General features: G+C 42.8%; 1 protein-coding gene across 3 annotated transcripts in view; it reads left to right on the top strand.

The window, feature by feature from the left end:
* MID1 (midline 1) overlaps positions 1-23425 on the top strand; it is a 107952-nt gene that overhangs the window by 36800 nt on the left and 47727 nt on the right. For all 3 annotated transcript variants that reach the window (XM_029930444.1, XM_029930443.1, XM_029930445.1), the window contains exon 2: positions 705-800. In XM_029930444.1, the coding sequence (XP_029786304.1) occupies positions 705-800 (96 nt within the window). The remainder of the gene's footprint in view (positions 1-704; positions 801-23425) is intronic.

Below are 23425 nucleotides of genomic sequence, written 5' to 3'. Positions count from 1 at the left end.
ATAAGAAGTGGGTTATTGCGGTTGAAAATGAGATTTAATAGTCATTGCAGGGATCTTTAACTTTGATGTTCTAAAGGAATAGGGACAATTCTAGATTCATAAGCTGGACAGTGATATGAAAAATGTGGCATTCGAAAAAATTTGATCTGGCATTGATAGCTTGATAGGCAAAGAAAAGAAGCGTGTGCAATGAAATGTGCCGTGAGTGAGTAAACATGTAAGGTGAGGACTTCTTATGTCTCATAAATGCCTATAAGTAGTCAGAATGTCAGCGATAGCCAGATAATGCAAACCTTCCTCTGAGGGCTGACCTCAGCCTGCCCGTAAGATGGTAAATCCTAAAAATCCAATAATGGTTGATTTGCTGTGGGAATATACTCCGTATATTATTGTCATTTCTGATTCAGGTAAAGAAGTAGAAATCCAATTACCTCCTTTCTCCCTGGTTCGTGACCTATAACTAATTATTCAGGTAAATGTGCTGGAGTTCGTACAAGAAGCAGGAACAAACAGAATGAAATTTGAACCTTTTTTAAAGGTTCTTTTAAATGCAGCTTCTCAAAGCCTTTAAATACTTAAAGCTGCATAGATTTCATTGACGTTTCTGAAAAATGGATCTGCTTTTCCTAAGTATGAGTAATGTTGTGTGTGCTGAAGCATTAAAAGTATGTACAATAATATTTTTTTCTTCTCTTTTTGAACAGCAAAACTTAGAGAGTAACCTCACCAACCTTATTAAGAGGAACACGGAACTGGAGACCCTTTTGGCTAAACTCATCCAAACCTGCCAGCATGTGGAGGTGAGTGTCCCCGTCTGCTGTGTTGCATATGAGAACTGCCACATCGCGAGTTTATACCCTCGCCTTTTACATGTGTAAGACGGGAGTCTTCTTGAAATTAGATCTTTTGGAGAAGCCAAATATAAGCGATGCACAAAATTGTAGGAACTAGAACCTTCTAGAATCTCCCCCCCCCCACCGCTTTGTCTTGCCCCCACTGCCCTCTCAGCTCTGCCCCGAGGCAGCTGTACTTAACGTTCTTAATATGGTAGGTTTTGATCACCCTTACAAACAGCACACAAAAAAGCACTATTTAAAAGGCGGTGTATCAGTTTCCTGGGGCTCCACAAACTTGCACAGTGCAGGACCATAGACCATATTCTCCCGCGCCTGTTCTGGAGGTCAGAAGTCTGAAATCAAGGTGTCAGCAGGGCCCTGCTCCTTTTGAAGGCTCTGGGGAAGGACAATTCCATGCCTCCTTCTGGTGGTTCCAGGAAATTCTTGAGATTCCTTGACTGGAGCTGTAGCACACTCTAATCTCTGCCTCTGTGCTCCCACGCCCTTCTCCCTGTGTGTCTCTGTGTCTGTGACCAAATCTCCTTACAGGGACACCAGTCGTTGGACTGGGGCCATCCTACCCCAGTATGAATTCACTTTAACTTGATTACATCTGCAAAGACCCTACTTCCAAATAAGGTCATATTTGTAGATACCCGGAGTTTGGACTTGGATGTAATTTTTCTGAGGCAAGGGGGACACGATTCAACCTACCACAGGTGTCTATAAAATGCATCGTAGTTGTCAGATATGTTCCCATCAAATTGGCCACTTGTTGGGGTTAAGTGAAGGCAGCAGTGACAAGCATAGTATAGGGTAAAGTGAACATGTGTTATAGGAATAAATGGATGAACACAATGGAATGATCCATGTCCTGTATTTTATTTTTATGATGTGATGGCATTTGATGTTTAGGACAATCAGAAAGAATAATTTCTCTCCAGTAAAAAAAAAAATGACCTGTGTTTTATGGGGAAATCTTACAAAGGTTTTACAGATTGGGTGATTATTCCGCTCAATTTCAGCTAGTTACTTCTTAAAGCATTTAGTGTCTAATTTCTATTACAGCCGATAGCGATTTCAGAACAACTGTCTTGCTCCTAATGCGATATTAGTGTGGCTCCAATTTTTAAAAAGCTATCATTTTAACATGTAAAATTCCTTTCTATAATGTTCAGCAATTTCAAATAATAGGTAGAAATTTACATGCAGATTTTGTTTTGATCCCAAAAGATTAAGTACTTAGTTGTGATATAGGCTTTCTAAATAAAGCTACTTAACTACTGGCGTGCCTGGGTGGTTCAGTTGGTTGAGTGTCCGACTTCAGCTCAGGTCATGATCTCACGGTTTGGTTCTTGGGCTCCAGACTACTTTGAATCTTCTATCCCTCTCTCTCTCGCTCTCTGCCCCCCCCCCCACTCGCCCGCTTTCTCTCTCAGAAATTATTTTTGTATTTAAAAATAAACAAATAAAGCTACTACTGAATTGATCGTAGCAGACTTGCAAGCATGGAGACACAATGCAGGCCATGAGAAGTTATGCAAAGAATGAAGAGAAGGAGTAAAGAATATTCATTCATTGTACTGTGTGTCTGAACAAAGCCTCCAAGTGGAAAGAAACGCTTACGGGTGAATAAATTTGGTATTTGGGAAACTTCGTCTAGATAAAAATTAAAGAAAATTAACTATGAGTAGAAGAATGATTCTAGGAGTACCTATTTTTTTACGTGTCCCTTATTCATAATTATTGATATTCTGAGTACAATTTTCCAAAAATTGAGCATCCAGTTCTCATACAATAATCAAATCAGTCGAGGATTTACTCCAGCAATATGGTAAGGCTGGCCGGAAGAAGGTGGTGCTGCCAAACAGTGGGGGGGGTGGGGAGGGAGTGCGGGAGGAAGGCGCTAGAATCAGGTAGCTACATGAGATGCCAAACTCGTTGGTGACACAAAGGGCAATAAAGCCATTGCGTTCGGGCAAAATGAGTTGTATATCATCAGTTTTCTCCAAGTTCCCAAGTTGACATTTAACTTGGCAGAGACTAAGCCATGATCCAGAGTAAATAGAAAGCCCAACTCTGTGACATCCCCGCCTGGAGCGTCACACGGCCCTTCCTTGGGCGGCCTTGATGGAGTACGCTCTCGCACGACCCTGGAAAGGGCTTGCAGTCTTCTTTCTGCCTTATTTCCAAGTTTTGGGTAATGTCTCCTCACATGACTCTCTACCCTGTCTCTTCTGGACACTGTTGATCTATGATCTGTGTTCACTACACAAATATTACTGGGCGAGGGTGTAAATTTTTGTCTCTGGCCAGTCACTTCAGTTGCTTAAAGCGTCACGCTGGTCTGTTCATCCCATTCATCTTGCCTAAGACAAAAGAGTAAGTGCAATACCAAATTGGAAACGAATTGCTGTAAGAGAGGTGTGGACAACGCATTTGGAACTTCAGAGAAGCAATACGTTTCTGCCAGCTGGGGGTCGCAAAGGCAGCGCCCGATCTGAGCCTTCCTTCGAGGGTAGGTGGCTTTGAAACCGAGGCACGGGGATAGAACAAAAAAGAGTGTGTGTGCACAAAGCAAGTAGTTCGTTCTGGAGACAGAAGGTGTCAGGGGGCTCAGCAGGAAGTGGCTTTCGAGAGATGAGAGCCAGGTGGGCTTTGATAATTGCATCATTGTCTAACTATATGTGGTCTTAAAGGTTTAACGAGGGTCCGAGGAACACAGAAACTCAGGTAATTTTTACAGTTACCACTGGCATCCCTGATTCTTTCCAGGAAACGATATTTTTGGCCAATGGAAAATTCCTATGGCTATCTTAGTGCAAAATGCACTAAGTGCACATCCAAGGGAAAACCTCACAGCACCCTGGTGAACTCCAAAAAGGCACGGGAGTTTGTTAGGCACTTTTAAATGCTCACAGTGGAAAAGAATTTCCTGGTTCACATCCTAGGTTCCTAGACTGTATTTCTTCCTTTTCCTCTTCCTGAAGGTGTCCTTGTATTCGGGCATGAGCATTCCTAGGGAAAATAATCCCTGTGACTCAATTGTTGTAAATCAAGTCAATGAATTCCCACCAAATCCTGAGGAAATGCCACATCCTTATAAGTCCACACCTCCTTCCCGAGATTCACTTCTGCTTTGCCTTAGAATGAAAAGAGTTGGAAGGTCTCCCTCCCCCCACCCCCATTGTTTTCATAACTTGTTTTTACAGTGAGGGTAAGCAAATGGAATGGCTCTTAGATAGCAAGTACTAAATCTTTTGTTTTTTACGGTTTTTTTTTTCAAATTTATTTTGAGAGAGAGGCAGAGAGCAAGCAGGGGAGGGGCAGAGATGGAGAGACATAGAATACCAAGCAGGTTCTGTGGGCAGCACAGAGCCTGATGTGGGGCTCGAAATCACAAACCCTGAGATCATGACCCGAGCCAAAATCAAGAGTCGGATGCTCGACAGACTGAGCCACCCAGGCGCCCCAGATCTTTTCAAAACTAGTGAACGGAGGTGCCTGGGTGGCTCAGTCGGTTGGGCATCTGGCTTCGGCTCAGGTCATGATCTCACGGTTTATGGGTTCGAGCCCCACGTCGGGCTCTGTGCTGACAGCTAGCTCAGAGCCTGGAACCTTCTTCTGATTCTGTGTCTCGCTCTCTCTCTGACCCTCTCCTACTCGTGCTGTCTCTCTCTGTCTCTCAAAAATAAATAAGTAAAAACATTAAAAAAATAAAACTAGTTAACGGAGGGATGAAGACCAAAGCAATTCAGGATTCAAGAGGGAGAGATATTGAAAGAGCAGTATCAGGTAGATACCCAAGACTTGTGTGTGTAATGTGGTGGCTGGGATTCTAAAAATGAGTGGGTTTTTAGCCATTGGGCTTTGTTTTATTCAGGAGAGGAAGACAGTACAGAAATCCCTTGGGATGACTTGAGCACTAGTTATGTACGGGGTATAGGACAAACTTATGAGAGGTGATCAAGATTTGGGTCAGCGGCAGAACTTGGCATTTCCAGGTCAAATGTGGACTATTTCTCGTCATCATCTCATCTTCTTCCCAGTTTTATTTTAAAAGTGAGAGAGCCTAGTTTTTTAGTTAAGCAAATACTGATAAGTTTCAAAACCTCCACGCATTCTGAGAATCCAGTTCTTTCACAGAGAGTACCACACCTGGACACAAAAGAGAGGTTCATCTGGGGAATTACAGGTGACCAATGATGACATCCACTGAGAAATGGCAAAGAAAAACTGGGGAAGGGTGACTAATTGCCAGAACAGCATGGAGAAGATAAAGCCTTTTTCTTTTTTAAGCACATTCCTTTTGCCATTGTTTTTCACGCTAAGTTTTTAAACTGTCTTTTTCTTTGATTTTAATGGAAACTTGGCTCTCTTGCTGGCTTTCTCTGAGTTCCTCCACTGCTAGATGATGCGTGAAGTGACAGACTTCTTGGGGGTGAACTAAGTGCCATTTCATTCCATTTTTCCTCAGATGTTGGGCTCCATAAATTGAGAGGGAGGAGGGTAATATGTTATAGTAGCGTGTAAGAAATGGTCAAAATATTGATTTGGGAAAATGGGGGTCTGTAAAAGACTTTCTCAGTCATTTACCATATCCTAAAAGCATTCAATTGTAAGCTTTGAAATAAGGGGGAAAAGTGCTGGGTTAAAAAGAAAGATGAGGTTTTATGTTTAAATTAACTTTATCATACAGTTTCACGTGAAAGCACTCTCTCCCTCTCTATGGAAACCGTGGCAATTGCTTTGTCCACAGCCATTGCATAAAGACCAGCATCTGAATGCCAAATGTGCTATTTGTGTTTTGTGGACAGGTGTCTGATCTTGGATGACATGTGTCCTGCTGGGGGCCAACTTGAATGTGCAGAGTCATAATCTATTGTCACTTGTAGATGAGGGTTAGATTCCTGCCCCATCTGAGCCCTGGTGAGAATGCTCTCAGGATATAAGTAGAGTCAGATTCTGGCCTCAATAAACCACATCAGGCAACCCACAGTCATCCACAGGGTCTTCATGTAAGTGGCCCTGGAATGGTGGTCATGTGATAGTACAAATATGGTGGCATTCAAAACCTGGATCATGAGCCACTGTGGTAAAGGCTGCTCTCCCAAGTTCAAGTCTTAGGATTCCCAGGATAGACAAGAAGAGGAACTTGTAGGCTGCACAAGAACTTCATCCTCTCTGGAGAAAGTTGACTACTGCTTGTGTATAATGGCTACAGATCCAGTTTGCTCTACCAATTTTGCTAAAATGGACAGCTCACAAACCAAATTTAACTTTTCTTGGCCATGGGGATTGAATTTAATTGTTTTTATTAAAATAGTATGTAACATACTTGAAACTCTTTCCTTAGATTCAATGCTCTTGTAAAAAAAAAGTTTCACAAGGGGCATTGGATCCTGTTACCTTCTTAGGTATATTCATGAGGAATAGCGAGAAGACATCAGTCGAAAGTCTTCCAGTCTTGTTTTGGAATAAGAGATTAGTCTTAGGAATGAATGAATATCAGGCTTATTTAGTTTGGTATTACTTTGAGAATAACATTCCCAAGTTTCAGCTTTGAAAGTTTTTTAAAAACATGATCCAAACTTCTCATCATCTGCTATTCTTTCTGCTTTGGATGGGATGAACTATTGTGTCATATTCAGAATCCTACCAGGTGGCTTGGATTGGAGTGTCAGCACATGTATGTGCCTCTGAAGATAATTCCTCTGACATATTTCAATTTAGTAATGCAGATTTCCAAAGCTAATACTTAAACGTGAAATAATTGGCCTTGATTGGGGGCCCAATGGATGAGTGGTGGGAAAAAGAGAGAATACATGTATCTTTATTTAAAAATTTTTAAGGTATATTTATTTTGAGAGAGAGAGAGAGAGAGAGGAGAGAGAGAGAGAGAGAGAGAGAGAGAGAGAGAGAGCCTGCGAGCATGCAGGATAGGAACAAAGAGAGAGGGAGAGAGAATGAGTCCCAAGCAGGCTCCACTGGCTCAGTATGGAGCCCAATCCAGGGCTTGAAACCATGAAAATTGTGAGATCATGACCTGAGCTGAAGTCAGATGCTCAACCAACTGAGCCACCCAAGTGCCCCTAGAATACATGTATCTTAATGTGGTTTCTTCCCCATAAAACAAGAATTCTCCATCATGTCTCCCCTACACTATTCCACACACAACCTTCTTGCCTTAAGATTCTTTATTTATTTTTTCTTTCTTTATTTTTTTAGAGAGATGATATGCATGCGTGGGGGAGAGGGGAAGAGAGAGAAACAGAGAAAGAGAGAGAGAGAGAGAGAGAGAGAGAGAGAATATCCCAAGCAGGTCCATGCTTCAGTGTGGAGCCCAGCTCGGGGCTCGATCTCACAACCCTGGTATCATGACCTGAGCTGAAATCAAGAGTCATGTGCTCAACCAACCGAGCCCCATTTAAAAAACAATTTTATTTAATTTTTTTCCTTGAAATATTTAGATGGTCACTAGAGCAACGGGGGTTTTTCTGGCATGGTATAAAGAATAATAATAGGTCGTGACAGATCTAAAAAATGGCCAGTGTGGTTAGTTCTAACTTTAGCTTTCACACAAGCTGGTGGTGGTTGGATGGATCCAGTTAAGAAAGGCTGAGTTGCGAGAGGAACACTCACAGGTGAGACGGTGGCTGTCAGGTGGAAGCTTGTCTCCTGATTGCATTTCTACATGCCGTTCAGAGATAGGCGTGATCCCAACCATCAGTCTCATTCTGTTACTGAACTAACCTGTTTTGTCTCTGGGTCTTAATATCAGGTTTAAATTATATTTCTCAACAAATGAATATAAAATTGCTTTTTACAATAATCACGCTGAAATTATCTCTGTACATAAGATAATTACAGAGTGTGAGAGAAACGGGACACATCATCTTTTGCCTTCATTTGATTCACTTCTGTTTTTAATTGCTAAGTGTTATAGGGGAAACTGTAGAGCTCTGTTCTAATTTTGAAATTCTCCAGCAAAATAATTGAGTCATGCATATAAAATGTTCGTTAACAAGAGCACAATTGTAGCATTGATTATTTTTGTTTGAAACAGAAATATGAAATTTTAAATTCAGCTATTTAAAAAGCCTGAGGCTACCGCTGTGTGTAAAAGGCTTTCAGTGAGGAGCAACACAAATAAAGATTTTAACAACCAAGTGAGGTAACTTCCCGACCTGGGAATTTATGATAGAGCTTTTACTTATTTAAAAAGTATTTTCACTAGATAGAACATTAGGTTTATATATAGGAGGTGACGAAAACGATCCTAGTAGCCTAATTCTCTGATGAGGCAAGCTCATTTGGGGCTGTGGTAAGTTCGAGAAAGCCTTCTGTCTGTTTACGTAGGTTGGGAAGATGGCGCCTTGTCCGTCCTTGCAGATGTTAGAAGATGATTACTGTATCGAGTCTCCCAACTCACAGCAATGCATCGCTGTAATGTAGAGAAGACCAGTGGGAGGACTTACACAGATATACACCAAAACAAAAACAACCACTTATACGCTCCCACCGTCACTTTCTGATTTTATTATCCCAATAGCCTTTTGAGGTAAATGGCCTTCAGATGCCCATGGACATGTGACTTGAAGGCAGACATAACAAGAATCAGCCAGTAATGGAAAAAAAATGGCGGTAGGAGAAGATTGAATCTAATCAAGTAGTAAAGCCACTTGAGTGGTTACTGAACTTCAGCTACCCAAATCAGGTGATAGAGTTGAGAGACGATCAAAAACTTAGATTCTTAGGAGAGTTCCCATCTGCTGGGAATTGGAAACCCTGCCCAACTCATCATCACAGGGCCACTGGTGAGTATGCTTATGTAGTGCCAGGCAAGTCCGTGGGCCTCCAGGTCTTGTGAGATGATTTTCAAATCTTTAACCATTAATCCCTGACGTAGTAACCCCAACTTCTTTGAGATGATCAGTTTGCTCCCTTTAGTAAAGAAAGTTCGTTTTCTCCTCCTCCCCAAGAAGACTGAGAAGTATGTGTAAAGATGAAGACCAAAACAATATCTATAGAACAATATTTTGTATTACAATTTGGAGCAAAAACCTGTATTTTATTTAATTAATTTATTTACTTTTTAATGTTTATTTATTTTTGAGACAGAGAGAGGCAGAGCCTGAGTGGGGAAGGGACAGAGAGAGAGAGGGAGACACAGAATCCGGAGCAGGCTTCAGGCTCTGAGCCGTCAGCACAGAGTCCGAAGCAGGGCTCCAACTCACGAACCATTGAGATCATGACCTGAGCTGAAGTCGGGTGCTTAACCGACTGAGCCACCCCAGTGCCCCAAAAACCTGTATTTTAAGGGTGTATAACATTTAAGAGAAAAATGGCATATTACAGGTGAGCTTTGAGATTCCAATCTGAAACACGTAATTTCTTTCAGACCTGTGATTGTTAAGTTAAAAGTGTAAAATAGTTTGTTTGAAACTAATGTTGGAACGTTCAGGAGAAAACTCGAGTTTCACTACATTTGTAAGTTTAATTTATTAGATTTTTAAGAGCTACTTAAGGACGTGAGAAAGTTTACCTTGTTAGGGTTTTAATATTACACCGTTAGGCATTTAAAATGCTTATAAAGTTGAATATGTTATATTTATAAATGCAATTTAAAATGTTACAAGAATTTGGTAATAAAAATCAGAACAGCAGTTACCCATGGTGGGTGAGAATGGACTAGTTCTTTCTGGGGTGAGATATTTTATGTCTTAAGCTGTTGGTTGTGTTGGTTATCAAAATCCATTGGCTTGTCTCAAGATTTATGCATTTTCCTGTAGGTAGATTTACCTCAGTTAAAAAAAATGTGTACAGGAACTTAACTAATTAATATATGACATTGATTGTTCAATGGAGTTACGTCTGTTCAAATTGTGTGAGTTAAACATTGATTCGGGAGCCGCTGAGAGTGATGAATCTTGGTTTTGTAAGATTTCTTGGATTTATGAACAGAATAATGAGATTCATAATTTGAATTTAAAAGCTTAAAGGAGACTGTATAGTGATTTGTTGATAAGATACAGCCCTTGGGCACGTATCCTCATGGTCTTCAAGCGCGTGTCTATTCCATCTCATGGTCATTTAGACTCCTTGGGAAGCTGGACGGTATCTTTCTTTTCCTAGTATCCCCTGCATTTAGCACACAGCACATGGCCAGGGATGAGAAAACAGGACTCTCCCAGAGAGACCAGCTGCCTCCTTCTACCCACCCTTGGTCACTAACACATTTGCGTCGATCAGCCCATCTGATGAATTCTCGTCCTGAAGGGCAGAAAAAGGTTCCTTCTTGAGAAGACTCTAGTGGCACATCTCAACAGCCATAATTCCTGGAGACAGTAGCAGGATGGGTGATGTGCACTGTGAGCTCTTCAGGCACAAGGGCTGTGTCAATGGCAGAGGGCTCGAAGGACGGGGCTGGCGGACGGCAGTCAAGGATGAGAGAACCATCCATTGGGTCATTGCTGAGCCCTTAAAGGAGGTCACAGTGGGTCTTCCCCGTCCCCTTGTTGCACATCTGTCTCTTTCCTTTTGATTTTCTGGGATACCCTCTCTATCCCTTCTGGTTTGTAAAAGAAAATAATGACCAGATAGCCACTTGGAATCAAGTTGGGGGAAACACTTGAACACTTTCACACATGTAGGATGGCTAGTCAACCTAGGTCTGAAGATGGCTTATAGGCTGACATTTTATTTTAGGTTTATTTATTTTGACAGAGAGAGAGATAGCATGAGCAGGGGAGAGGCAGAGAGAAGGAGAGAGAGAATCGTAAGCAGGCTCCACGCTGTCAGCATAGAGACTGATGTGGGGCTCGAACTCACAAATCGTGAGATCATGACCTGAGCCGAAACTAAGTCTGACGCATAATTGACTGACCCACCCACGTGCCCCTCGGATGACATTTTCAACATTAGACTCTCTTGATCTCTAAACATGCACACATATGCATACACACACACACACACACACACACACACACACACACACACCAGAACCTCAAAATCAGCACTAACCGACATCTGGATTCCATGGTCTTCCGTTTTCTCTTCCAGACCAAGTTAGGTTCCTTCTCGCTGTCCTTTTGGCAAAGCCCAGCTTGTAGAGTGACAGTCCTACCGCCATCCTCATCACCTTCACTGGCACCACCTCCCCAGTTTCAGAAAAAAACCCTTAGGAGAGCAAGTAAGCATGGCTAGCTTCAAGAGAGATGATACAAACCCACGAGGTCAAAGATACAAAGGAAGTCCATTAGAAGGTCAAGAAAAGACCCTCCCTCTCCAAAGTTAAGCCTCCAAATTCACCTTTTTTGTCTTAGGTGGGTCATCGCCAGCTCTCCACAGTGGACCTCAGTGTGGCTTTTCTCGAGGGGCAGTAAGATAGGTCTGGCTCTGGTGTTTCGCTTCTGTCCACTCCCAGATAACCAATTTAAGATACATGCCCACTGTGCCTGACATATCATTGAAATACATCCTTACCTCCCCACAGACATGCTCTTCCCCCTCTGCTCCAGTGCCTTTCTCATCTTCCTCTTCCCTGGGTGTCCCAGTTCCTATCTTTTAAAGTAGGAACAAGTTGGGACACTAGGTGGGTCAGTCAAGCGCCAGACTTCGACTCCAGTCATGATCTTGCAGTTCGTGAGTTTGAGTCCCGCATCGGGCTCTCTGCTGTCAGCATGGAGCCTGCTTTAGATCCTCTGTCTCCTTCTCTCTCTCTCAGAAATCAAAAATCAAACATTTAAAAATAAATAAATAAATAAAGCAGAAACAAATAGGTAAAATAAACTTTGCCAGCACGTTTTATTTGACCTGATACATTGAAAGCATTATCATTTCAACGTGGAACCAACACAAAGACGATGAATGTGTGCATGTCATATTCCCAGCATCCCTCAAGTCAGACAAGTCACATTTCAAGTGCTCAGAAGCTAAACGGGGGCTGGCAGCGGCCATGCTGGACCACGCAGCTCTAGAACTTCTGCAGCCCGTGGGTTAGCAGTTAATTATGTATGCAGCTGGTGTGTCTGCTAATTGTTCTCTAATGGACTCACCATCTTTGGAGGGGAGAGTTTGGGCCAGCGTGCCTCTCTGCACATCATGGGCACCCAACGAGCCCATAGGATGGCTCCTGCACCAGCCCGGCCACCGCTGATGCCCTCCTCCTTCTGGGACAGGGGGGAGTGTTGCCGTTTCCTCTTGCGTACATTCCTTAACTGCTGAGACCATGGTGGAGATTTCCGGAAAGCAGGAGCTTTAACCACCTAGCCTGGGAGTGGAGAGGAAAGGCAGACTTCCAGCAGAGGCACGGGCTGCATGGACAGTTTAGTTTGCTGGCAAAATCCTAAGAAGCACCGAATGAAGACGCGTGTGGCTCCTAGTTTTATAGAGCGAGCTCACAGGGGCAGAGTCGGCACAATTACTTTTGGTGCAAGGTGTTTCTCCCTTTAGCGTGTTATCTGAAAATAATGATGCCGAGTTGATGATCTTCTAAAGGAAGGCGGTGTTCTTTCCTACCTGTGACATACCCTCGATCTCATCTTCATGAAAGGGTGGGAGCCTCAGCAAATAATGGCCACAAATGCCTGTGTAAAGACAGCACAAGGCTGACCTGAGTCGGGCTCTGGCTACTTCAACAGAGGTTTGCTTTAATTTTTGCAGAATAAAGTATTTTTGCCTTCTTTTTTTCATGAAATGGCCCTTAAAGAATTCCTCTTGTTTGTGGTCTCGAAAAAAAAAATCAGAACTATGCCCTTGAGGCCCACCTTGAAGGCTTCCATGAAACAATAAGAAGGCTTTGTTCCTGGTAATAAAATTAAAGCAAGCAGTATTTCCATTACCTGGCTGGATGCCGCCTGCCTGCCACCCCCTGGTCCTGGCAAATATAAATAGAGTGTTCTGTTTCCTAGTTAGGAGGTGAGAAGACGCATCTGTCAGGTTTGTATATAGAAATATAGTTGACCTTTCAGGGATGGAGAGAGGGATGGAGGGAGAGACACAGAGAGAGAGAGAGAGAGAGAGACTTCTTCATGTCATCCCTACCTTAAGTATTTTAAGATTCCATTTTACTCCAAAAGATTGTACACATTGAAGCTTAGAACTGGAAAGCCATTGTTTTAAAAATACAATAATAATTTCACAATGAGGGGCACCTGGGGGGCTCAGTCGGTGAAGCGTCCGACTTCGGCTCAGGTCACGATCTCACGGTTTGTGAGTTTGAGCCCCACGTCGGGCTCTGTGCTGACAACTCAGAGCTTACAGCCTGCTTTGGATTCTGTGTGTGTGTGTCTCTCTCTCTGCCCCTCCTTCACTTGCACTCTGTCTGTCTGTCTGTCTCTCTCTCTCTCTCTCAAAAATAAACATTAAAAAAAACAATTTCACAATGAGTTAGAATGATGGAAAATCCAAGGGTCTCTAGATAAAGAAATATGTATATTTTAGTCTGACTCACTAGATTTCATGTATTTTCTTTTCTAAGCAACTTTGCCTGTTGTGACTCAGATTTGGACCCATTTGCGGTCAGTTGTAAACGAACGTTTGTGGGCAGGTTGTGGCCCGAGGGTAAAAACGACCAACATCAGGAGGGACAGTATGGTCAGATGCAAACTTTGTTCAGCCCTGCAATTAGTCAGAAGTTGTTGGGGCTGTGGAACAAACTGGACAGGTGTGACACGGGTGCTCTCTGACCCCTCTAGAGCTTCTTCTTAAGAAACATCCAGATCATCATCTCCTCTAATGTAGGTGGTCTGTCTGTAATGGTCAGTGCCATGCACTTAGAGCACTCACCAGTCCTATGTCCCCTGGCCCAAGAGCTTCTGGAAGCCCTAGGAGTCTGCCCGAGGGCTCCCCCACCCAAGGCACCCAGCTGTTAACTCCAGAGAATTACTGCCCAAGCACCCCAACAACCTTCAAGCAGCCACTGGTGGGGGAGGCATTAGGTAAATCCCGCACTTCATCCCCATCAGGGAGACTGTTCCGCACTTTCCCAGTCACCCACCGGGATTGATCTGCAGTCATCCACCATGGTCTTGGCCAGGCACACTCTACTGGCTTCATGCCTTTCCCTGTCTCATCTTCCCACCCCCTAATGGTGTTTTCTGGCAGCTACTTCTATTTCCATCCCTGTGCCCTGTCCTGATTCCTGGAGAGAGAACCGCAAATGGAATGATAGCACACATCCCTTCCTCCCCTCCCGGCCCCCAGCTCATGTGGGGGATTTCCCCAAAGCCTCCTGTCCTTCAAGTTATTTGGATAAATGTGAATATTCAACACTGGGCATCAAAAATATTTAATGATCAGCCTGCAGAGTGACAACAACCGGGCAAGGCTTCATAGATGGTACTTGTGGACGCGTCAGAAAGACCGAACGAAGCTTAGTTTTCCAGTTGTGCGTCCAAGTGCAAGTCTTACCAGCAATACGGTCGAGTGTATTTCACGTACTCTGAGGAATTCTGAGGAGCAAGATCCGAGCCCCATTCTCTTAATTTTGCAGGGCACCAGATGGCATCTATCTTTGAGTAACTCAAACCCAAATAGGAGTTCAACCTTGTATTTTTCCAGTACATCACTCTTTGGGAATCATGGCACAACAACTAAAAGGAATGCCACTTAATGAGAAGTGACATGTGAGATTGAAAATGAGTAATGTAAGCACATGGGACAGAAGCTTCCTCTTTCCATTAGAAATGACTTCCCTTCCCCGAGATGGATCACTTCTGTCCACCCCAACACTCAATCAACCGTCCTGTACTGTAAATCATTTTTTAGCTTCTGACCACAAGTTGATTTTTGCCAACTACATTCATTGAAAATTACTTAATAGAAAGTACCACTTTTCAGAAACTTTATGAAAAACACTTGATAGGCACAAGTGTCCATGACAGGTTAATGGATTTTTTTTTTCATTCTGTGTGCCCAATCCAAACGGAAGGGTGTGGAACATTTGTTTTATAAAGTGTGTAATTAATAACAGAGTAGAAGGGAGGAGTTTATTGTTTTTTAATGAATTATGAGCAACACCTTCCATTCTGCTTCTTCATTTTGGAACTGCTTTGCACAGAGTTCGCATTTCACACAAGAAGAAAAGTCTGTAGTGGGAACGCCAATCATGTGAGATTGAAGTCAGTCAAGTGCACGCTGAGGAAAACAGGACCGGAAGAGCCGCAGTTACTAGAACTGTGACAGAAGTCAGAGGAAAAATAAAATCCGTACTGTGCACGTATATTTTCATTTTCAACTTGAGATCCTGTGAACTCAGTAACTGCAACTACTCATGCCCTGATGGAAGAAAACTGGTATTGACCAAGCACCTACTATGTGCCAGGTAGTTTACAGATATTTTCATTGAAAGTATGCAAATGAGGAGACTGTCCTGCCCAGAGTCAACACATTTTTCACACCAGCAGCTCTTGGATTCCAAAGTCCGTGCTGTTTTCCTCTTTGCTAAGGGGTTGGCAAACTATGACCCTTGGGCCAAATCCGACTGGTCACCTGTTTTCATAAATAAGGTTTTATTGGAACACAGCCACACTCCTCTGGTTCAATATTGTCAGCGCTGCTTTCGTATTACAACAGTGGCACCGAGTAGTTACAACAGGAACCACGTGGTCCGCAGAGCTAACATATTTACCGTCTAGCCCTTTATAGCGAAGTCTCTCAGCTTCTGCGGTGCATCACAGAAGGCTCTCCTCTGTCCTCCCCATCCCATTGCATCAGGAAGGAGCCCTTGGAGAATGCATTTGGGATTTGAAAATAACTCCCCAAATTCTGGAGTTAGTCCTTATGTTATAGCTTCCAAAGCCATTGTTTTGGTGAAAGATGTAGATGGAAAATTTTTCTGATTCATGCTATTAAGTCCCCTGGGCAATCAGCACAGACTGACTAGTCCTGTAACTCGTAGGTTTTTTTTTTTTAATTTTTTTAAATGTTTATTCATTTTTGAGAGAGAGTGTGTGAACAGAGGAGGGACAGAGAGAGAGGGAGACACAGAATCTGAAGCAGGCTCCAGGCTCTGAGCTGTCAGCACAGAGCCTGATGCATGGCTCAAACTCACAGACCACGAGATCATGACCTAAGCTGAAGTCCGACGCTTAACTGACTGAGCCACCCAGGCGCTCCGTAAAACACGTAGTTTTGAGCCTATGTGGACATTCCAGTTAAACAGAATTTCTTTCTTTAAAATTTTTTTAATGCTTTATTTCTTTATTTTTGAGAGACAGAGTGAGACAGTGAGAGCAGGGGAGGGTCAGAGAGAGACGGAGATGCAGAATCTGAAGCAGGTTCCAGGCTCTGAGCTAGCAGTCAGCACAGAGCCTGATGTGGGGCTCGAACCCACGAACCGTGAGATCATGACCTGAGCTGAAGCCAGACGCTTAACCGACTGAGCAACCCAGGCGCCCCTAAACAGAATTAAACAGTAGTGATGTTAACATTTATTGAGCAATTGCTACGTGCGAAAAATTTTTCAATGGCATTTCCTGTGCAAGTGCATTTGGCTCTGAACCCAAGCTCCCCTATGGTTTCTCTGCCTCAGCACCAGTGACTTCGGGGCTGGGTAATTCTCTGTTGTGGTGGGGACTATTCCGAGCATTGTTGCATGTTTGCTGGGTAGCATCTCTGGCCTCCTCCCACTAGATATGAGGCGTGGCCCCCACCCTCCTTGTGACCACCAGGAAGACTTTCTCAGGACCCTGAGTTCTGAACTGCTGCCTCCCTTAGCCCTGTTCACTCGAAATCATTTCACCTTGACTGACGATTGCGCTTTACTGAAAAATCAACAGCATCAACATCTCAGATGGATGCGTTGTGTTTTGCTACTCTTGGTGGAGGAAATTCCTTCGTGTGAAGCTTCAAAGTTTTAGGTATTAGGAGCGGTGTTCTTGCCAGACCGTTTTGTTGTACTGTTACACTTGTGTTTCATTTATAAGAAGACTTTTCTTGCCCAGCTCACCACAGTGTGTTGCCGTTTCTAATGCCATCTCACTTCCATATCCAACATTCAAGCTGCATTATCTTAGAAACCTCAAGAAAGGAGGATTTTATCGTGAGGTTCCTGGGAGCTGTTTTTTGATCCCACAGCAAAAATAGAGCAAAATCCCATGTGGATAGTCCATTAGTACGCAGATTGGTCTCCTCTGGGCCCAAGCATTACCCCCCCCCCACCCCCGCACATCACTCCAAGGTAAAGGCAGATTGTGGGTACCTTCTATCCATTACTGTCACTACTTTTCTTTCTCACCATTTTTTATTTTTCTGAAATGCCTTCCTTGGGTTTTCAAAAGTTTTAGTCCAAAGTGTTCAACCTCAGATGAACATATTCAATATTAAAAAATATTGTCTTGTACTCTGGTTTCTGCCCCAAAGACAGGGACCCTGGGAACTTGGCCGCTCTTCCCTCTCACATCTACTTGAGCTACGTCCACAAATATTTGACTTCAGTGTGAAAGAGTTTCAGGGTGAAGATTACATATAAACATATTAGATGAATTACAGTAATACAGTCTGCTCTTACTCAATTCTCTTTGGCGCAGTTTTATATACAAACTCAAGTGTTAGAGTCGCTTTCATTGTTCCTTCTGGCAGCTCCATCGAACTTCTGCCCCAGGGTCTGGAATGTTCATCACAGCTGCCTTTGGCAATAAAATCCGAAGCACCCTCAGATCCTCATATTTCCCTTCGCACCTGGTCAGCAGTCCACGGCGGGGCACAGAGCCCACTTGCTTGTACAGTTTCCCTGTGCCCTGATCTTCCTGGCCAGATTACCAGCTTATCTGCAGTTTGGCTGTGTTTCTTTCTGTTGTTGCTCCAGCCCCAGGCAGATTGGAATGAACTCTTTCAGTGTTTTTCTTTTTGAGTGAGATGGGATTGTTATAGATGGTATAGCATTGAACGGTATGAAATAATAGTGTTATTAAGACATAATCGTAACCAACCCCTTTAAATGTGGACACAGACTCAAAACTACATATCCTTTTTAAAACATTTCTTTATGTTTATTTATGTTTGAGGGAGGAAGGAAGGGTAGAGAGACACACACAGAATCCAAAGCAGGCTCCAGGCTCTGAGCTGTCAGCACAGAGCCTGACGAAGGGGCTCGACCATCCGAACCGTGAGATCATGACCTGAACCAAAGTCGGATGCTTACTGACTGAACCACCCACGCACTCCTCAAAATTACATATTCTCAGTAAGAGAGAAACATGCTCTTGAGGGTAACCAGCATAGCATAAAATAAAATAGAGTTTTAATCTTTCTCCAGGTCACCTTCATTTGAATCGCAGTACAGCTTTGCTTTTGCCCTGAGGACCAATTCTAGGCAAATTTGTAATGTTGACATCTATCTTTGAAATCCTCAATCTTGTTGGTAGAGACTTCAAGGATAGCTAGGCTTAGAATCTTAGACCAAAGGGGTCGCAGTTTGATGGTTCAAGTTCAAGAGTCTACTCAGGATGCACCCGTGAGGTAGGGGCTCTCCTGGGCTGCACGGGATGGGGGTGGCACCATTCTTAGGGAATTCAAAACGAATAATGGCCTTTAGAATTGTGTAACACCAGCACCCTCCTTCCTCAACACCCTGAAATAAAACTTTCCTTTTTCCAACCTGGAAGCCTCATCCTCTCCAACACTTACTCCACTGTTTGCATCAGTGTGTGAACAGAAAATGATCTATCAAGTCAGCATAGTCTTCTCACGAGAAGAATGAAAAGGTTCTATTCTCAAAATCTAGAGATGGCTAACTCTTCAACTAAGCGTTTCAAAATTGGAAAATGAGGATTGCTTTTTTATTTTTACTTTTTTTATGCTTATTTTTTTGATAGTGAGAGAGACAGAGCCCAAGCAGGGGAAGGGCAGAGAGAGAGAGACAAAATCTGAAACAGACTCCAGGCTCTGAGCTGTCGGCACAGAGCCCAACACGGGGCTCCAACTCACAAACCATGAGATCATGACCTGACCCAAAGTCGGACGCTTAACCACTTAAGCCACCCAGGTGCCACAGAAAATGAGGATTTCTAAAACACATATTAGTCCAATTTTAACCGTGAGAATTGGCTAGATAGTTTTTCCCCATTGATGTTGTCTTCTAAGAGTTCCATAAACTATTTCCAAAGATGTTAAGACCACATGTGTCTGAAATCTAATGGTGTTTATACTCCGCACTGAACATCTCATTTTGCAGCTGAATACAAGTCAAATTAAAAGAGCAAGTTTTTAGGAATACTTAGAATCTGTTTATGGACTGCTAAAGAACATTTTGCAGACACGTAGTCCAATTTTTAGTGTGTATGTAATTAAATCCTTTTCATGTTTATACCTATATGACAAGAACAAAATAAGAAATTGTCCGCCTCACCCCCCACCCACTCTGTGAAATGCTGTAACACTATTATGCCATAAAACTTAACAGGGAGGAACTTTTTACTGGGCATCGCTAACCAAGTGCTCTGGAGAAGACAGCCAACATTTACGTTATCATTAACAAAGCCAGGGAATGAGTACATGTAACTGCATTTCCAGCCAAAACAGATAAACTTGGCACCCAGTGGCAACATCCACGGGACTACAACTGACTGTTGGTACCTGATGGGCGAGCGTTAATGCAGCCAAATGGCCCTCGACTGAATTTGATCTCAGGGCTTGGAGGACAAGACTTGAGTGGTAGCCTTCTATGATCAATTCATTGTCTGGCTTTCCAATCTCTCTTTCATTATGCTGTAAAGGATGAGATAGTCATACTTTGTCAAAGAGGAGAAACGAAACTGCTCTAGGAATAAGAGAGAGAATCTGTTTACCAGCTCTACAAGCCAGACTGTTCTTTTGTGTCTTCCGTCATTTCCCCTCTCACTCTACCCTTCCTGCTCCCAAAATACTTGTGACAATATGGACATACTAGGTAGTAGATAAATGCAATCGATTCTCATTAATTGTGGTAGTTACGTTCTATAAAGTTGCCAGGAACACTAAATTGGCCAATACCGAACCATTGCTCTTAGGGGAGAACACACACACACACACATACCCCAACACACACACTCACACACACCTCACATAGATGATATCATCTTAAATCCTAAAAGCAAGTCATCATGGCAGATTCTATTGTGTTTATTTTATGAAAGGGAAAAGGAGCTTCCAGCGTGTTAACGGCCTTGCCCAAGGCTGACCCACTAACACATGCCGGAATTGGGACCCCAAGCCCATCCATCTGGCCCCAGAGCCAGACCTTCTTATACCACACTGCGCTACCCCTATGTCTCCCCCCTCAGATTATAGCAGAGCTGAAACAAGAAGGCTGAGCATGTTCTTGTTCCACCTCAGCTGGGGGCTGGCAGGGTGACTCATATTTTTCTCATGCTGTGAGCATGTCTGACATGATGGCCTAAAGGCCACAAGTATGGATTTGGGGTTACAGATTGATTTTTAAATTTTAGTGAGGGCACAAATCGCAGCTACGGAGTCTGTGAATAATGAAGATCCGCAGTAGAATTTGTGAGGAGGTCCCTGTTAAAAGCAGAGTTGGGGGTGCCTGCAAACACCTTTTCTTTTTTGGCTGGTTCCTTTTCACCCCTTAAAAGACTCATCAGAGAATTCTTGACTGACCATCAATAAAATGGACCCTACCCTAAGCCATGTTCAGTCACATTATCTTCATTAATTTCCTCTATGTACCCGTCATGACCCAAAATTTTTGTTTATTTCTTGACTTATTCAGCCTGTTCCTCTACATTTATATGTAAACTCTGTGATAATGTGAACTTCGTCTGTCTCAGACCCCCTGCGTGCCCAGAACTTGGAATGCTGCCTGATATGCTCTGGGAACCCAGTTGCTAGCATTCAAATGAATAAATGATTAGATACATGAATGAATCAATAATTGTATGCAGGTCTTTCAAAGGGAGGGCCACAGGTGTTTTATGGAATAGACTTGAGCTTGCGTGACATTGGCTGTGCCGCTTGCAGCCTCAGATAAGGCTTTAGGGCCTAAAAACTAGGATAATAGCACCTGAAAGAAGAAATAAATTCTGACAGAATTGAGATGAGATCTAACTTTAAAAGGATTACTTTAGAGTGTTTCGCAAAGAGATAAAGTCAGTACTAAGAACTAGAAATGATTGGGGGTGGGGGGGGTGGAATGGTTTGTTTCAAGGTGAGAAAGGAAGTTGTAAGTCTGGATGTAGAGAGGACATGTGCTGAGCATATGAGTGAGGCCAAGACAGAGATGAGGTCAAAGCAACTGAGTTTCTTCTCATGTGACATTTACACATTTACAAGTGAGTGTAGTTGAGATGAGAAGAAAAGCTAGCAATGAAGAGCCTGGAATGGGAGGAGGCTTAATTTTAAGCTATATTTGGTCCTGCAATGTCAAGGGCTCTGAAGAAGTGCCCTATTTCCAGTGTGGTCCAGAGGTGGGATGCAGTAGTCGCCTACCACTGGCCATCATTCCTAGTTACCTCCATCTCACTCTTGTCTTTAGGTGAAAGACCAAGAAAGTGGACATAGAGGTCTATGATAGAAGGTTTGAGGCTTGTTTCTTTCATCCTTACATTGGTTCTACTCAAAGCACTTCCATTAGCCTTAGTGATTCTGAATCAAAAGACATGAATCAGAAATTGAAGGCTGAAATCATAACCCAGAGCTGCCAGCTTCCAAACCAAACCTGGGAAGTAGAAACACCTAAACACACTGCAAGCGACCAATAAACCCATATTTGGATTAATAGCCCATATAAGAAACGCAATCCAATCAAATCATTAACTTCTTTTAAGCGACACATAAAACAGCAGAACTGTGGAAAACTTCTTTGTAGTGGAAGAATTTTAGAAATACAGGATAGCATTCAACTTCTTTTATGGTACCTTTTGGAATATAAGAATGCTAGAGTTACAAAAATTTGGAAGCTTCATCAAAGTAAAGAAGAGAGTCAACTTTCCTGGTTTCAAAGGAAAGTCAACTCTGTGTTTTTTGAAAGATCTAAGGAAAATACTTGGCCTAAAATGAATGCATCATGTTTCAAAATTTCTGGGAATTTGCATTTTGGGGCAATGGTGGTTGTGGTATCAGCTTTCTCAAAACATATTTGGGTCAACAAAGTAGATTTTAGGCTACTTTTTTTTGTAAAGCAAATCTATCCATCATAAATATCAAAGGGTCAGAATTTGGATTAAGTCAAACTCCATGTTAGGATGGCAGTTGGGACTCTGTTCCTCCCATCGAGTAACCCAGACCCCAGTGATCTTGAGAGTGAAATGGATCCCAAACTAAATCATAGTCTGTTACCCAAACTACTTCTCAATGCAGACAATACTACTTCAGATTTGTCTATGACTTCATAGTGTTAGTTATTTCCTCAGATATTATTTCACGTGTTTACTGCAATAATCCCACATGGCTGAGACAGCAGATACCATTCACCTCATTTTACAAAATAGGAGAATTTTGAAATGGGTATTTTCCTGGATTTTTCTGACATTGTCCTGTGAGGAGAGCTAGTGCTTGACACCACATTTCATGACACCTACCTCTAGAACTACTAGTGAGGTCGGATCCAGTTTAGTCAAAACAAGAATATCATTAAGCACACAATATGTTACCAAGAACATCAAAACCTGAGGACTTCATGATATGGTCAATTGATTTTCCACAAAAGTGCTAAGACACTTCAATGAAGGAAAGGATAGTGTCTTCAATAGATGGAGCTTAGGCAACGAGCTATACGTAAGTAAAAGGCACAGTTGGATCCAACTTTGCAGCATACATAAAACTTAACTCAAAATGGTACATAGACCTAAATGTATGAGGTGAAACTTCTAGAGGAACACAGAGGTATAAATCTTAATGACTTTGGATCAGGTTGCTGACAATAGATAAATAGGTAAATTGGACTCTATCAAGATTAAAAACTTTTGTACTTCAAAGGGCATCATTAAGAAAATGAAAACACTTGGGAGAGATGCCTCATTCCACACAACAGCCAGAGATCCCTACCTTTATGGAGCTCACATCCTATTAGATTTACCTTGATTGTATGCTCAAGTACAATTTTGCTCTCGGGGCTCATTCTAGAAGATACTTTTCTTTTATTTTTTTTCCATAATATTTTATTGTCAAATTGTTTTCCATACAACACCCAGTGCTCTTCCCCTTAAGTGCCCTCCACCATCACCACCACCGCTTTTCCCCCCTTCCCCTTCCCCCTCAACCCTCAGTTCATTCTCAGCATTCAATAGTCTCTCAAGTTTTGCATCCCTCTCTCTCCCCAACTCTCTCTCCCTCCTCTGTTCCCCCTGGTTCTCCATTAGGTCTCTCTTGTTTTCCTGCTAGACCTATGAGTGCAAACATATGGTTTCTGTTCTTCTCTGCCTGGCTTACTTCACTCAGCATGACACCCTCAAGCATTGCTGGGGATTTACCCAAGAGAGACAGAAATGCTGATGCATAGGAGCACATGTACCCCAATGTTCATAGCAGCAATGTCAACAATAGCCAAAACATGGAAGGAGCCTAAATGTCCATCACCTGACGAATGGATCAAGAAGATGTGGTATATATTCACGATGGAGTACTACATGGCAATGAGAGGGAATGACATA

Source organism: Suricata suricatta, chromosome X (assembly GCF_006229205.1).
Source record: "Suricata suricatta isolate VVHF042 chromosome X, meerkat_22Aug2017_6uvM2_HiC, whole genome shotgun sequence".
Lineage (NCBI taxonomy): Eukaryota > Metazoa > Chordata > Mammalia > Carnivora > Herpestidae > Suricata > Suricata suricatta.
Note: the sequence above shows the minus strand (reverse complement) of the source record. Positions and strands in the feature narration are given on the sequence as shown.